The 15745-nt window shown below is 39.8% G+C and overlaps 1 protein-coding gene across 3 annotated transcripts in view; it reads right to left on the bottom strand.

The window, feature by feature from the left end:
• The window catches only part of LOC109923811 (ADP-ribosylation factor GTPase-activating protein 3-like), a 67899-nt gene that overhangs the window by 39743 nt on the left and 12411 nt on the right, over positions 1 to 15745 (bottom strand). For all 3 annotated transcript variants that reach the window (XM_048607503.1, XM_048607504.1, XM_048607505.1), the window contains exon 2: positions 1624 to 1742. In XM_048607503.1, the coding sequence (XP_048463460.1) occupies positions 1624 to 1742 (119 nt within the window). The remainder of the gene's footprint in view (positions 1 to 1623; positions 1743 to 15745) is intronic.

Raw genomic sequence — 15745 nt, 5'->3', positions numbered from 1 at the left:
GTCCTAATTTATCATTTACCTCAGCTATTGACACACTCTCCATTTTGCTAACTTCTAATTATACCCTTCTTTTCTTTTTATCAAATTACAGATCATTGCACCAATATTTCACACTTTCCTCTTTTCAACCTTTGTTCTCAATCTACTTTAATGCTTCATCCTCTTCAACAAAATATGGCTAAAATGTAAATAAAAACTTCATTTAGAAGTCTAGAACTTCAGCATATTACAGAACCACAAACTCTTTCCTTCACCACATCTGATCTGAAACTGGGACACTTACTTTCACCTAGGCAATCTCATCCTCCACTACCATCAAAACTCAAATCCACTCTGGTACCACGGCTGCAGCACTCCAGCGACCCCGACCATACAACGAGTAAAGCACTGGTTGACAAGCTTTTCAAACTGAGGTGTCCCTTTTTGTATGGATCAGTAATCTATATGAGTTCATCTGTATACTATTAATATGAAAAACAGGTTGCAAGTGATGTTTTTTAAGAAAACAGGTAGTACTGGTGGGTGTGTCAGTTTCTTACTGTAGAATTGTCCTATTCTTACCAGGAAGAGTACAAAGTACACTTCTGGTCACTGCTCACTCATTCTTGATTGTGATGCTCACCTGCAGGCTAGCTCTCCATCAACCTACAGACACCAGTTCTATAATTACTGGAGTAAAGCTGTAGTTGCATGGCAAGATGGTGGCATTGTGGTGACACCACTGATGCAGTAACTCAAGGGCAGACTAACACTATGGTTTCTATTACCATGATGGCAGCTAGTCAAATTTAAATGCAATTAATTAATGTGGAATATAACTCTGTCATGGTGACCACGAAACTATCATCAATTGTTAGAATGAAAAGATCTGATTCGCTTAGGTGGCCGAATTTCCTGAGCAGTGACAGTGACAGTGACAATCACATTCAGTGGAGTATAATAAAGCATGGGTTAAATTTGCATACTTAAATACAATTGTAAAACAACCAGATTTTGTTATTAGACAACAAGGTGTAGAGCTGGATGAACACAGCAGGCCAAGCAGCATCAGATGCTTGGCCTGCTGTGTTCATCCAGCTCTGCACCTTAATTACCTCAGATTCTCCAGTATCGGCAGTTCTTACTATCGCTGTAACAGATTTTGTTATTTCTGATTTGTTATTTCCTGTGTTGCATGTTGAGAGATCCTGGGTTGCATCACATGTAACTGCCCATCCTTACCTGGTCTGACCTACAGTTGACATCAAACCCACAGCAATGTACTTAATTCTTAGCTACCCTCTGGAGTGCTCTAGCAAGTTAACTAATTCAAGGGCAATTTGGGATGGGCAACAAATGCTGGCTTTGCACTGACATCCATATCCCATGAATGAAAGAATGGTTACTCTGTCCAATTAATTTCTAACTCAAAATCAAAAGATGCATAATAGTCATCTTTGCTGGGGCGTGATTGCCAACTGAACATATCTTAAAACAGGTCATTTTATTAAAAAAATGTTTCATTAAGCAAATGCAATATTTACATGAATGCAAGAAATAACCAATCTAAAGATTCCTAAAAAGGCTAAACTCGTTCTTGGTATTTCATACACTGTACACCGCTTGTCCTGGAAGGCATGGTACCTGATAAAACTCAAGTGAACACCAAGTGATCGATGCGTCCCCGAACAGTCAATACAGAGAAAGACGCCATAGGTTATACTCGCCCAGGTTGGGTTCTTGGCTGAACAGTCAAAGCAGGCCTGCAAAATTAAAATTTAAAACAGTCAACACAAGCCACTACTCATTTACGGTGTATCTTAATTACTCCTAGAAAACACAAACAAAATCTCAGACCAATGTTCCCATAAACAGAAAGCAAATCAACAGTAATAACTGAGGTCATTCTGATTCCTCCCAGACAAGAAAAGTTTTTGTTGATTTGAAAGAGTATTATCATTGAAGTTAGAATTTAATCCATAATCTCAAAACTCTGATTGTAACCTAATTAACACAATTACATTTTGCATCAATATTTATCAATTCATGGACAATACTTGTATACTAGGGAGTATCAGGTGTGAAATGAGCAAATCAACCTGGGTTTCTTACTGAATGTTGAAGTTTTAGTTGATGTAAAGCAGATAGGGCTCAAGTATTTAGAACTGAGGTCCAGAACGTAGGCCTCAGGCTCAAGGCACATAGTTTGCAGATGAAAGAAAAAGAGAAAACAGTAACATGCTAGGAACCATTAAATTCACAAAAGGTCTGGTGGGTTTCTAATTCTTCACCTGCAGTTTTCTAAAATAATGGAGCCGGATTTTCCGAGTAGTGCCAATCACATTCAGATTGCCACTCCACTCCTAATTTTTTTGTTATGACAGTACTCCGTATTTCTCACAGGAGATTCTGACCACTGCTCCTTCAAAAACGCAGAGCATGTCTGAGATCCAATATATCCCTTGTAGTGGAGGATAGTTGGGGAAAGTCAATATACATCTTTATCATAGCCTTATTCTATAATTTAAGTGTAAATCAGCAGAGATACCCTTTCACTGGAGCTGTCAAAGTGGCTAAGTATGCAAGATAAGGACGCAGGGTTAGGTTAGGGGAAAGGGAAAGAGCATGTCTGGAGATGGGGGAGCAGGCAGGGAGTCCAGATTAGTTTCTCAGGGCTTTGAATATAGCAGGACCCTCCAAGTGCTCAGATTTAAATGGATTTGTTTGGAGGGCTTGAGGTTCAGGGGTTTTGCCAAGTGGAATCTTCAAATCCCGTGCCATGCCCTTGAAGTCTGTTACCATGGGGATTCCACAGGTTCCTGAGACACAAATTCCATCTAAGCCGCAGAAACAACTATCTGGCCATTAGCAAATCCAGGTCATGATTTCTGACTTCTTTGAATTTCCCCTCAGTTTGCTTGATATGGAAGTAAAACCTATAGTTTTTCCAAGACAGGTGTCACTTTATAATCGCATTCGAGAAAGCTCACAAAACATGGTACATTGACTTGTACTCCCTGGTCATTGGGAAATATCTGGCGTGTACTTAACACTTCTCCCAATACTTAATCTCTGGTCAATAACAAAACTGACTCTTACCATTGTGTAATACATGCAACAGATTAGGCCATCAGAAAATACCAACTAAAATGAAACAAAATAAAAACAGCAGAGAGTAAATAATCTTAAGAAGGTGGGAGGGAAGGAAGAGTTGAGGGAGGAGAGGAGAGGGAGTGAATGTTGTCACTTTGTAACACCTCTGATAGAATAGCAAGAGTGGACCAAGCTCACTCAAATCTGATTCTTCCTGACATACCATGTTCAAATGATGAGAACTGGGTTTTATTTCATGCAATTGTTTCCAGCCTAGGGTAGTTATTATTTCACAATTACACCCTCTGATACATTCTTGCCTAATATAATTATAATCAGATCATTTTACCTTACTCATTAACAAAATAAATTTGAAATGTAGCTGAATCTCATATCACAGGAATCAATGCATTCCTGTGGTACTTTCTCCCATGGCAGTGCTTTATACAGCATTTATTAATTAACTCAGAATCACATTCAGACATTAGAAAGCCATCCTTACTGTATAATTGGGCTCCCTGCTATAGGAAAGATGTTGCAAAACTTGAAAGGATTCAGAAAAGATTTGCAAGGATATTGCCAGGATTGGAGGGTTTGAGCTATAGGGAGAGCGTGAATAGGCTGGGGCTTTTTCCCTTGGTGTGGTGGAGGTTGAGGATAATCTCAGAGGTTTATAAAATCATGAGGGGCATAGATAGGGTGAATAGCTAAGGTGTACTTCCCAGTGTAGGGGAATCCAAAACTAGAAGGCGTATGTTTTAAGGTGAGAGAGGGGAAAGATTTAAAAGGAACCTGAGGGGCAACTATTTCACACAGAGGGTGGTGTGTACGGAGCAGGTGGAGGTGGGTACAGTTACAACATTTAAATGGCATCTGGATGGGTACATGAAGATGAAGGGTTTTGAGAGATACGGGCCAAATGCTGGCAAATGGGACTAGATCAGTTTAGCGCAAACGAAGAGTCTGTTTCTGTGCTGTATAATGCCTTGACTCTAAGATAGAACTACCTACTTTTTTTATTAAGTATCTCTGCAACACAGTTCTGTTCAATCTAACACGGATCGCAAATTAACAAATATAAATCCCACAATTTCCTTTCTCTCCGTCTGTCTAGACCACATTTCTTCACGTGTGCATTTATGCAATTTGCCAAAAGTATGCTGGATGTGATAGTGGATTTCAGTCCAAAGTTCTACCTTTGGCCTAAGAATAAAAACACCCATCATGCTTCTTGGCCTGGACTCATCCACAAGGGGAATTAATCCTTCAAGTTCCCCATTTCATTGATTAGTTTAATATCTATACAGATTCCAATTTAACAACACTCTATAATCCCAAACAGAATGATGATAAAAGGGGATCATTCTTGTAGTTATAGACAGAAAAGAACCTGGCCAATCAGCATGAGGTGTCAGAGACCAGGCATCTCCTGAAACAAAAGATCAAAAAATCATGCTGGAATTACAGGTAAACCCAAAACTATTGCTAGCTGATGTAAAACCAATGGGGTCTCAAATTCTGATCAATTAAATAAAAACCTGCTTTGTTCCTTTTTATAAATTTAAAATGATGGATTTGCAGTGAAAGTTTATATGTAAAAATGTCAGGTTTTAGAATTTGGCAAGAACAACAACAGGACTGATATAACTGACAGTTACATTGGGTAACATTTTACAAGGAGAACAGAAGCTGAGAGCAACCAAGAAGTTTAAACATGTAAACCTTTCAAAATTTCCTCTTAAGACTCTCATTAAAACCTATTTCTTTGACCAAGCTTTTGTCTGCTCAAATATAGCCTTGTAGCTCAGAGTCAAATTCAGCTCAACAACAACAACATTCTTAAATAGCACCCTGGGAGGTTTGTTAGAGGTGCTACATAAATAAAAGTTGCTCCTTTAGGGGTCCTGCATTAGGAAAGGTGCTAAGGCTAGAAAGAGAGAATACTGAAGAGATTTATTAGTATAAAAGTTTGAAAGGCTTTAGCTACCAGAATTGACTGAGCAAACTGGAGTCCTTTCAGGAGCGCAAGGAAGATCAAGTGGAGATGGGACAGAGATGTTCAAAATGAACAGGTATGGATAGTGAAAATGGGGAAAGATTATTTCCATTGGTCGGGAAAGAGAAGATAGAACATTTATTTTGTTTAGTGGCTGCTGGTATGGGCTACCAGAAAATTTAGTCAAAGCAGAATAGCTTTTGAAAAGATTGTGGATAAATATTTGGGGAAAAAATATTAATGCATACAGGGAAAAGGAAGAGAAATTGTACTAAATGGAGTACTCTTTCAGAGAACCAACAAGGCAGAATGCATGGAATACCCTCCGTTTGGTGTTGTAACATTCTATTTTAATGGTAGCCATCATATACGGCAAACGTAGTTACTCGGTGTGGTTTTCAGCAACAGGTGCTCTCTATTTCAGGCAGCTGCTTGTTGATACACAAATAACATTAGTCATGATACCTTGTATGGTACCATATGCAACACATGATAGAGATGTGCTAGTCAAACATTTGAGATTAGGCCAGTATGGCATTGCTTTTATACCACCCATGGAATTTATTCTTTTATCTTTGAATTGCACATGACACACAGCATCTCTGGCGAGGGTATAACTTGTGTCACTGTTTCTTTGGGACAGCACAAGGTGATATTGATGGACAGTACATGCTAAATCCATATACATATTTTTTAAAAACTGGACTATCATCTGTCAGTACAAATCGATAGCTTATTCTTATTGATATTCCTAAAATATTATGACGCAACTTGGTCAAACAGAAAATCCTTTAAATATGACCCAGTTGGTAAGGGTGAATTGACTAACCCTTAGCAAAAGGCTCCAATGTATAAACAAACCAATCTTATATTTATTATGTTTATTCCATGTTGAGATTACTTCTGCATTCACAAAGTACAATACATTTAATTAAATGACAAAGATGAAAAATTGTCATTTGCACAATAAGGCTGATCACCATCAAAAACTGAATCAACATATTGGTTATATAACTATAAAGACAAGGAATTTCATCTTTCTTTACAACAGAACAAGTTATGGAATTCAAGACTGGTATACTTAAATTGATGGGAGACAAAGAAAAGAATTTTTCCTTTCTTTAAATCTTGATATTCCTACACACTTATTTCCAAATCTCTTGCAATGTTGCTTTCTAGCTCATCACCAGATATTGTAAAGATTGAAGCCTGCTGCAAACTCTGTTCCCTAGCAAATGATTGCATCACTCTCCCTACAACAGTCTGAGATTAAGTCAGTCTGTTCTCAACCTGGGTGTCACATTTGACCTCGGGGTAAGTTTCCAATCTCACCTGTGCCATCACCAACATTGCCACTTTTCACCTTTTAACATCACCAGACTTCACTACTGTCTCGGCTCATCTGCTGCTGAAACCCATGATCGTGCCTTAGTGTGGTCTAGTGGTAACAATCTCAATACATCCCTGGTTATTTCCCACATTCTGTTCTCTGTAAACTTGAAATTATCCAAAACTCTGCTGTACATGTTTTACGTCATTATCAAGTCCCATTCCCTCAGACTTGCTGACATTGGTTGGTTGACTGGGAGTCAATCTATGCCTTGATATCAACATTCCCAAACTTGCCTTCAAAATTTCTCCACTGGCTTGCACTTTCCTATCTCAATCACCTCCTTCTTAATAACCAATCCCGACCCCGACCCTAGGTAGTTGGTGACATATTTTATAGTGCATCTATGAAGCACCTCAAGATGTTTTCATTAAGTCAAAGACACATTTTGTTAACAGCATTCCTTTTTCTCCGCATTCTTTCTTTCCTTGTGACTCCATTAAAGTTGGGAGCTCTCAATCTGCCACTCACTGACAATACTCTAATACGGCTAATTAAACTTGATTGAGTTATGATAAATCAAATCTATTCCAATTCTGCACTGATTCTCAGGAATTTTAAGTAGCGGAAACTGAGGCTTGGTCAATGTCAAGAAACCATATTTCAATACACCATTGCCCTGATTTCTAGTTAGAATGTCAAAACTGTAAAACACAAGAAAACAGTTTAATACAAAATATTAATAATACATACTGGGCATAGAATTCCAGGCAATCAGCTGGTTATTTCTCTCAATATACTCTCAAATATTCCTACAGTTGTTTTTGATTCAATTCAAAATTTAATTTTGACATCAATACCTTGGTTGCCCTTTCACCTAAGCCAGGTCACTTTTATCATTTTCAGTAAGATAAAAAGTAACAAGTCTGGAATGTATTCATTGGCATCCCAATGACAAGACCAAAGTTTTCAAATTCCAACTGTATTGTTCAGCCAACCTCCATTTGTTTAAGCTTTTGGAACATGAGAATCAAACTACACATACATCCAACACATATTCAACTGACGTATCCATATAACTATCACATAACTTTCATAGAAATTCACAGCAATTGATTCCAATTGTTGTCTTGGAACAGATGACCAAAAATGATGCAAAATAACCAGTTCTCCTGTCAAGTTAAATACCTTTTCTACTACTGTCCAAACTGGTCATTCCCATGAAATTATGTTAAAACAGTTTTCAAGCATTTCTGTCCTGTAGGAATATACTGTACTAGGATCTAGAAGATGTAACATACGTTGATTCTGAAAAATAAAATTTACGTGCCTCAGAAAACATTATTAGGCAAAGAAAGAGCTTGCAGATGAATGAACAGGAGGCAGTGTGACTGTAAATGAAGAATTTTCAAGTTGGCAGGCAGTAAATAGTGAAGTGAAAAATTATCATTTGCACATTAAGGCCGATCACCATCAAAAACTGAATCAATATATTAGTTACATAACTAATAAGACAAGGAATTCCATCTTTCTTTTCTCTAATAGTGGATTGCTGCAAAGATAGGTACTGGGACCTCAGTTACTTACAATCATCATTAGTGAATTAAATGAAGAGCCAGGGAGTAATGTACCTCAATTTGTTGTTGATATAGAGCGAGGTGAAAAATAAACTCTGGGAGGACACAGATTGCAAAGAGATAAGGACTAGGTTAAGTGAGTTGGGGACAAGGTGGCAGATGGACTATAATGTGGAAAAGTGTGAAGTTATTTGCTTTAGTCGTAAGAATGGAAAAGCAGAAATATTTCAAATTGTATGGTATTTGTAAATGGTCTTGGTCATACAGCCTTGAATGCATTCCAAGGAATACAGAAAGTTAGTGCAAGCAACTAGGAAGGCATATAGTATGTGGTCTCTTGTTGCAAGATTGGAGGACAGCAATAAATGTCTTGCTACGATTGTAATCCAAAGGACTTTAGTGAGACCGTATCTAGAAAACTGCATACAATTTCTTTTACCTCCATATTTCTGGAAGAATATTCTTGTGTGAGAACCAGTACAGTGAAGGTTCACTAAATTGATCCCTGGCATGAGTGAGTTAGCCAATGATAAGAGGTTGAGTAAAATGGATCCATATTCTCTTGTCTGTAAGAACGAGAAGTGATCTTATTGGAACATACAGGATTCTGAAGGGGCTCGACAGGGTAGACACTGGGTGACTGTTTCATCTGTACAAAGAATTAGTGCACAGTCTCAAGATAAAGGAGTAATAATTTAGGACTGACATTACTTAACTCTTACTCCTGTAAGAGTCCCTCGTTATTTTTTCTTTTATTTTTCTTTGGTGGAATTGAGAGTTGAGATTAGGATTAGTTGAACGGCTGTGTGCTTTTCCTAAATAAAAAGAGAACAGATGCAGATATTTACTGTTGATGCCCAGCCTGGAAGATAACTTAATTACTGAAAGTTCCTCATGGTAGACTGGTTAGTAAGGTTAGATCATATGGAATACAGGGAGAACTAGCCATTTGGATACAGAATTGGCTCAAAGGTAGAAGACAAAGGATAGTAGTGGAGCGTTGCTTGTCAGACTGGAGGCACGTGACCAGCAGTATGCCACAAGAATCGGTGTTGGGTCCACTGCTTTTCATCACTTATATGAATAATTTGAATGTAATATAGGAGGTATGGTTAGTAAGTTTGCAGGTGACACCAAAATTGGAGGTGTAGTGGACAGCGAAGGTTACCTCAGAGTACAACGGGGTAGAACTCAGAATTCATAGAACCCCTACAGTGTGGAAATAGGCCATTCAGCCCAACAAGTCAACACCGCCCCTCCAAAAAGCATCCCACCCAAACCCATCCCCCTACATTTTCCCTATAAGCCTACATTTCCCATTACTAATCCACCCAACCTACACACCCTGGACACGATGGACAATTTAACATGGCCAATCCACCTAACCTGCACATCTTTGGATTGTGGGAGGAAACCAGAACACTCGGTGGAAACCTACACAGACACTGGAGGATGTGCAAACTCCACACAGACAATCGCCCGAGGGTGGAATCAAACCGGGTCCCTGGTGTTGTGAGGCAGCACTGAGCCACCGTGCCACCCAGATGAGCCAATAGGCCGAGGAGTGGCAGACGGAATTTAATTTTGATAAATGTGAGGTGCTGCATTTTGGAAAGGCAAATCAGGGCAGGACTTATACACTTAATGGTAAGGTCCTGGGGAGTGTTGCTGAACAAAGAGACCTTGGGAGTGCAGGGTTATAGTTTCATGAAAGTGGAGTCACAGGTAGACAGGATAGTGAAGGCCTTTGGTATGCTTGCCTTTATTGGTCAATGCACTGAGTATAGGAATTGGGAGGTCACGTTGTGGCTATACAGGACATTGGTTAGGCCACTTATGGGATACTGTGATCAATTCTGGTCTCTCTGCTATAGAAAGGATGTAGTGAAACTTCAAAAGATGCAGTTAGGATTTACAAGGATGATGCCAGGGTTGGAGGGTCTGAGCTTTAGGGAGAAGCTGAATAGACTGGTGCTATTTTCTCTGGCGTGTCGGAGGCTGAGGGGTGACCTTATAAAGGATCATAAAATCATGAGGGTCACGGATAGGGTGAATAGATTCGGTCTTTTCCCTGCAGTGGGGAGACCAAAACTAGAGGGCTTTGGTTTAAGGTGAGAGGGGAAGGATTTAAAAGGCACCTAAGGGGCAACGTTTTCCACACAGAGGGTGGTGCATATATGGAATGAGCTGCCAGACGAAGTGGTGGAGACTAGATTTATTTAGGATATCTTGGTCTGTATGAACAAGTTGGAATGAAACGTCTGTTTCCATGCGGTACAGCTCTAGGAGTCTACGATATGAGGGATGCTGTGGGCAATTTAGTACCAAATGTACTGCTGTGCTCAAGACTGTCAGACAGTTGGATGCGGAGTCGGTTAATCAAGGGAGAAGTAATGCTAACCAGCCAAGCACAGAAAATATTAACTTTTTTTCAAAAAAAAGGAAAGGAGGAAGTAAACCTGTTCTGATTTGATTTGGAGGTAAAAGTGATTTTTGGAAACTTCAGGACTGGCTGCTGTTTTTTGCTGTCTCTAGGTCTCTGTCCAGTTAAGAACTATTGAATGTTCGGAGAAAAGAATTGCAGCCCGTAAGAAATAAGCGAATAATTCTTGAAGTCTACTGAAATTGTTTGCATTCAATGGGTGGCGTCAAAATTAGAAATACAGCCTGTGAACAACCTGTCATCCAAAGATTGCATGAAGGCTTGGTATCCATTGTTTGAAACTGTTTATTTGAATTGGCAAATTATAATTCTTTTATTTCTCTTTTCAATTTATCCTTTAACTGTGCCTGTGAGAGACTGGGGTTATGATCAATATTAATTAGATTATCTTGTTGTTCAGCTTTGTCAAAGTTAATAGTATTAACAATAAATTGTTACATTTTTGTTTATGACTTAAAACTTGTTGTCTTAGATCTGTTACTCCAAGAGTCTGGTTAGGAACAGCTGGGTAAATTTTGAGGGTCACTAAATAGTTAAATTTCACAATGTTGCAAATCTATTGACAGTAAAGTTGGTCTGGTTTGGCTTGCTATCTCTGGTTGTTAACACTAAGTAACTCAAAGGGTGATAAATCTTAGTGTCCTTACCTGTGGAAAGATATACCTGCCATACGGAGTGTGTAGTGAAGATTCACAAAACTAATTGCTGAGGTAGAGAGGTTCTTCTGTGAGGAAAGTGTAAATTTACTTAGCCTATATTCTTTGAAGCTCAGAACGAAAGATGATCTATCTATTCAAATATACAAACTTCTTGCAAGTATTGACTGGGTAGAAGCAGGAAGCCTGTTTCAACGGGGTCTATAGCCAAGACGGGCAGTAACAGAATAATGGGCACACCACTTAGCATTGAGATGAAAAATTTCTTCACTTAGAGAATGGTAAATCGTGGGAATTCTCTGTCCATGGAAGGCTACTGTAGCTTCATTGTTGAGCATGTTCAAGACTGATATTGATAGATTTCTCTCTATTAAAGACACCAAGGGATATAGGAATAGTGCAGGAACATGGCACTGAAGTGGCTAGTCAGCCAGGATCTTACCGAATTACTGTTTCTAATGTTCTTATCCATCTTTGGACTTCTGCATCCCAGAGGGCTGTGGATGCTCCATATATATAAAAACTCGGATGCAAAATTTCTGGTGTCTCTGGCTCAGGATTTGGAGAGTGGGCCAGAGAGGGGAGTTGAAGTCCCAATTAGCTGCATGCATATTAATAAGTGGAGAGGCTCAATCTTGGTCGACTTCTGTTCGTATTCCTTGTGTTCTTAGAGTCATTGTCATAGTCATAGAATGAATCATTATGGAAACAGACCCTTTGGTCCAACCAGGGCATGCCAAACATAATCCCAAACTAAACTAGTCCCACCTGGCTGCTCCTGGCCCATATCCCTCCAAACCTTTCTCATTCATGTACTTATCCAAGTGCCTTTTAAACATTGTAACTGTGCCCACATCCACCACTTCATCACGAGGCTCATTCCACATGCAAACCACCCTCTGTGTAAAGATTTGCCCCTCATGTCTATTTTAAATCTCTCCCCTCTCACCTTAAAAGTGTGCCCCCTTGTCTTGAAATCCCCCATCTTAGGGAAAAGACCCTATCTATAGCGTTCATGATTTTAGAAACCTCTATAAGGTGACCCTGCAACCTCCTAAGTTCCAGTGAGAAAAGTCTCAGCCTATCCAGCCTTTCCTTATAACTCAAACCTTCCATACCTGGCGACATCCTGGTGAATTTCTTCCAAACCCCCTCCAACTTAATTATATCCTTCCTGTAACAGGGCGACCAGAACTGGACACGATATTCCAGAACAAACCTCACCAATGTCCTGTAGAACCTCAACATGACTTCCCAAGCCCTTTACTCAAAGGACTGAGCAATGAAGGCAAGCATGCCAAACACCTTTTTAACCACCCTGTCTATATGTGACAAAAACTTCAAAGAATTATGTACCTGAACTATTAGGTCACTGTTCTACAACACTAACTCAGACCCTACCATTAATTGTATAAGTCCCACCCCTGTTTGTGGTACCCAAAATGCAATACCTCGCATTTTTTTTCTTTATTCATTAACAGGATGACGGTGTTGCTGGCTAGGCAGCATTTATTTCCCCATCCCTAATTGTCCAGAGAGCAGTTAAGAGTCAACCACATTGCTGTGGGTCTGGAGTCACATATAGGCCAGACCAGGTAAGGATGGCAGTTTCCTTCCCTAAAGGACATTAGTGAACCAGATGGGTTTTTCCAAAAATTGACAATGGATTCATGGTCATCTTTTGACTCTTAATTCCAGATATTTATTGAATTCAAGTTCCACCATCTGCCATGGCGGGATTCGAACATGGGTCCCCAGAACATTATCTGAGCCTCCGGAATAACAGTCCAGCGAAAATACCACTAAGGCCATCACCTCCCCTTTATCCACATTGAACTTCATCTGCCATTTTTCAGCCCATTGACCCATCTGATCAAGATCCTAACCTTAGAAAACCTTCTTCGCAGTCTACTACGCCACCAATTTTGGTATAGTCTGCAAACTTACTAACCCTGCCTTCTATATTCTTATCTGAACCATTTATATAAAGCCTTTACTTGTGCCATGCCTGTTCACCTACCACTGATTGCTGGTCTGTGGTGGCTCCCAGTCAAGCAAAATTTTGGATTTTAAAATTCTCATTCTTCTTTTCAAATCACTTCATGGTTTTGCTCACAACTATTTATGTAATCTCTTCATTCTCACAACCGTCCTCTTAATCTCATTCTGGCCTTTTGCAAATTCCTGATTTTAATTGCTCCACCACTGGTGAACTTCAGTTGCCAAAAGCTTAAGCTCCGACATTTTCTGCATAACCCTTGTCTCTTCTCTATCTCAATTTCCTCTTCTCAGACTGTCCGAAATCTATCGTAGCTAGTGATCTGATATAATATATCCTTATGTGGTTTGGTGTGATATTTCGTTTTACAACATTCTTGCGAAGCACCTTTCAGTTGTGCCTACAGATGTTAGCCAGCTTAGTCAACAGCGTTACACCTAAACCATTCTCAGTGACGGAAATGTCCATCCTCCACCCAGACTCCATTCTATGCCAAAGGTATCTTCAGTGCTTCCTCCAAGTGGTGTATAACATGGAGAAGTACTGAATCATCGATCAAGAGAGCACAGATGTTACCTTGCCCATGTTTGTATTGATGTTCTAGTATTTCGTGGGGTTTGAAGTTAATTTTCAGAACACCCCAGGCCACTCCATGCTGATGGTACACCACTTACCACCATCTCTGTCGAGTTGGTCATGCCGAGGCCTAGTGCTGAACTGTTCTACTGTAGCTTTTTGAAGAGATTGCGCAATGCTTCAGATGGAACAGTGGTGAAAGAGCCAGGGCATAAAATTGTTCCCAGTGCTTCAGCATTTACCTTCACTAACCTTCCAAGACTTGACAGCAATGGCAGAAGGCCAAAGTTTGATTCTGTGTAGAACAAGCTGCCTCCAGAGGTGATATGTTGCAGCTTATTACTATTGCTGAATTGAGGTCAGAGACCCAATTTTGGGTTATCCACGAGCTCTGGCTTTCAGCACAGGCTTGAATAGCCACATTATGCCATAAGGATCTAGTTTTTCAAAACTGCTGCTCTGAAAATGGATTTGAGGTACAGCTTTTCATGGCTAATCACAGTCTTAACAACGACATGGTGAGCACTATTACACTTCATTTGCTTTCTTTAGTCATTATTGCTGTTATAAAAAAAAAAGGTGCTTTTTTTTTTTTTAAAATGCTTTTTATTTAACCTTCCTGTGTTTTTGCCATATTGCACACCATGACATTCTTGGCTCTGCAGCGTTTTTCTCTAACCCACTTCCCAAGTGCTTTTAAACACTTAATTCTTTTGCAACAGCTGCTTGTTGCTTAGACACCAAATTCATGGGATTTCCATTCATTTGTACAAAGGAATGCAAAATTATCATAATTCACACGAATGTTCTGGTAATTTAATTACTTATGTGGTCTGGGCAACAGACTCTACCAGTTTAAGAAGTGAAATTCAAGTGGTATAGCAAAGCCTTTGGTCAAGAGTACTTAAAAGCATTGAAGCTGGTTGAAATTATTTTTCTTTAACTTAGCACCTTTAGGTTTGACTGGGCCAAGATAACTATTTTCTCTCACTGTCATCTGTGCTCGCTTTTCTTTCTACTCTCGGTTCTTTGTCAAAGAGTGGGCCTGTTAGACTATTATGTGAAAGTTAATTTATGACAGTCAGCTGGGTGTGGCTACACCTGCCTAGTATCAGGCTAGGTCGTAGCCATTGAATCACTTGGAATGACTTCCCTTCTCACTCCCATATTACCCTCTAGTGTTTCTAGAAAATCTATCCTTCACTTTATTTTTCATCTATATGCTACCCCTCAGCGGAATAATCCAAAATCGTGTCAGTTTTCACCACGACCCGACCTCCCCACCTCCTCTCTTAATTCCTCCACTGTTGGGAAACCATCTGAGGATTTGCCCAACTTTCAGTCCTGGCTGAGCAGACATTTGCCCCCAGTCTGCTTACTTGTGACCACAACTTTGAACAGGCTTTTGGCCATTTACCGTAATGGCACCTTCTGTGCCTCAGTGTCTGACTATAAAAGCTCAAATAAAGTGCTTTAGGGCGTCTTATTATATTAAAGATGCTACAGAATCATAGAATCTCTACAGTGTGGAAGCAGACCATTCAGCCCATCAAGTCCACCCCAATCTTCCACCAGCATTCCACCCACCCCTCTCTACCCTATCCCTATAACCCTGAATTTCCCATGGCGCACCAACCTCGCCTGAACATCCCTGGACACTGTGGGCAATTTACCATGGCCACCTAACCTGCACTTCTTTGGAAAGTGGGAGGAAACCCACGCAGACATGGGAAGAATGTGCAAACTCCATACAGACAGTCGCCTGAGACTAGAATCAAACCCAAGTCCCTGGCGCAGTGGGGCAGCAGTGCTAACTATTGAGCCACCGTGCCACCCACTATAATTAGATATTTATAAATTGTTTTTTCTTTTGAGGATTTATTTCACAAACTCCACTTCAAATCTTACTCCACCAAATCAAGCAACAAATGAAGTGGTGAGGAGTGGACTGCCCTGCTGCTCTGACTAACAATAATTTGCCATCTTACTGTGTTATGGGATTCCAACCTGTATTACTTGCTCCAAAATTATCTGCACTGGAACCTCTTCACAAGGACCTAGAACCAAATCTAATTTGACTTGCAAAGTTATCCTTG

This window comes from Rhincodon typus, chromosome 18 (assembly GCF_021869965.1).
Source record: "Rhincodon typus isolate 14 chromosome 18, sRhiTyp1.1, whole genome shotgun sequence".
Lineage (NCBI taxonomy): Eukaryota > Metazoa > Chordata > Chondrichthyes > Orectolobiformes > Rhincodontidae > Rhincodon > Rhincodon typus.
Note: the sequence above shows the minus strand (reverse complement) of the source record. Positions and strands in the feature narration are given on the sequence as shown.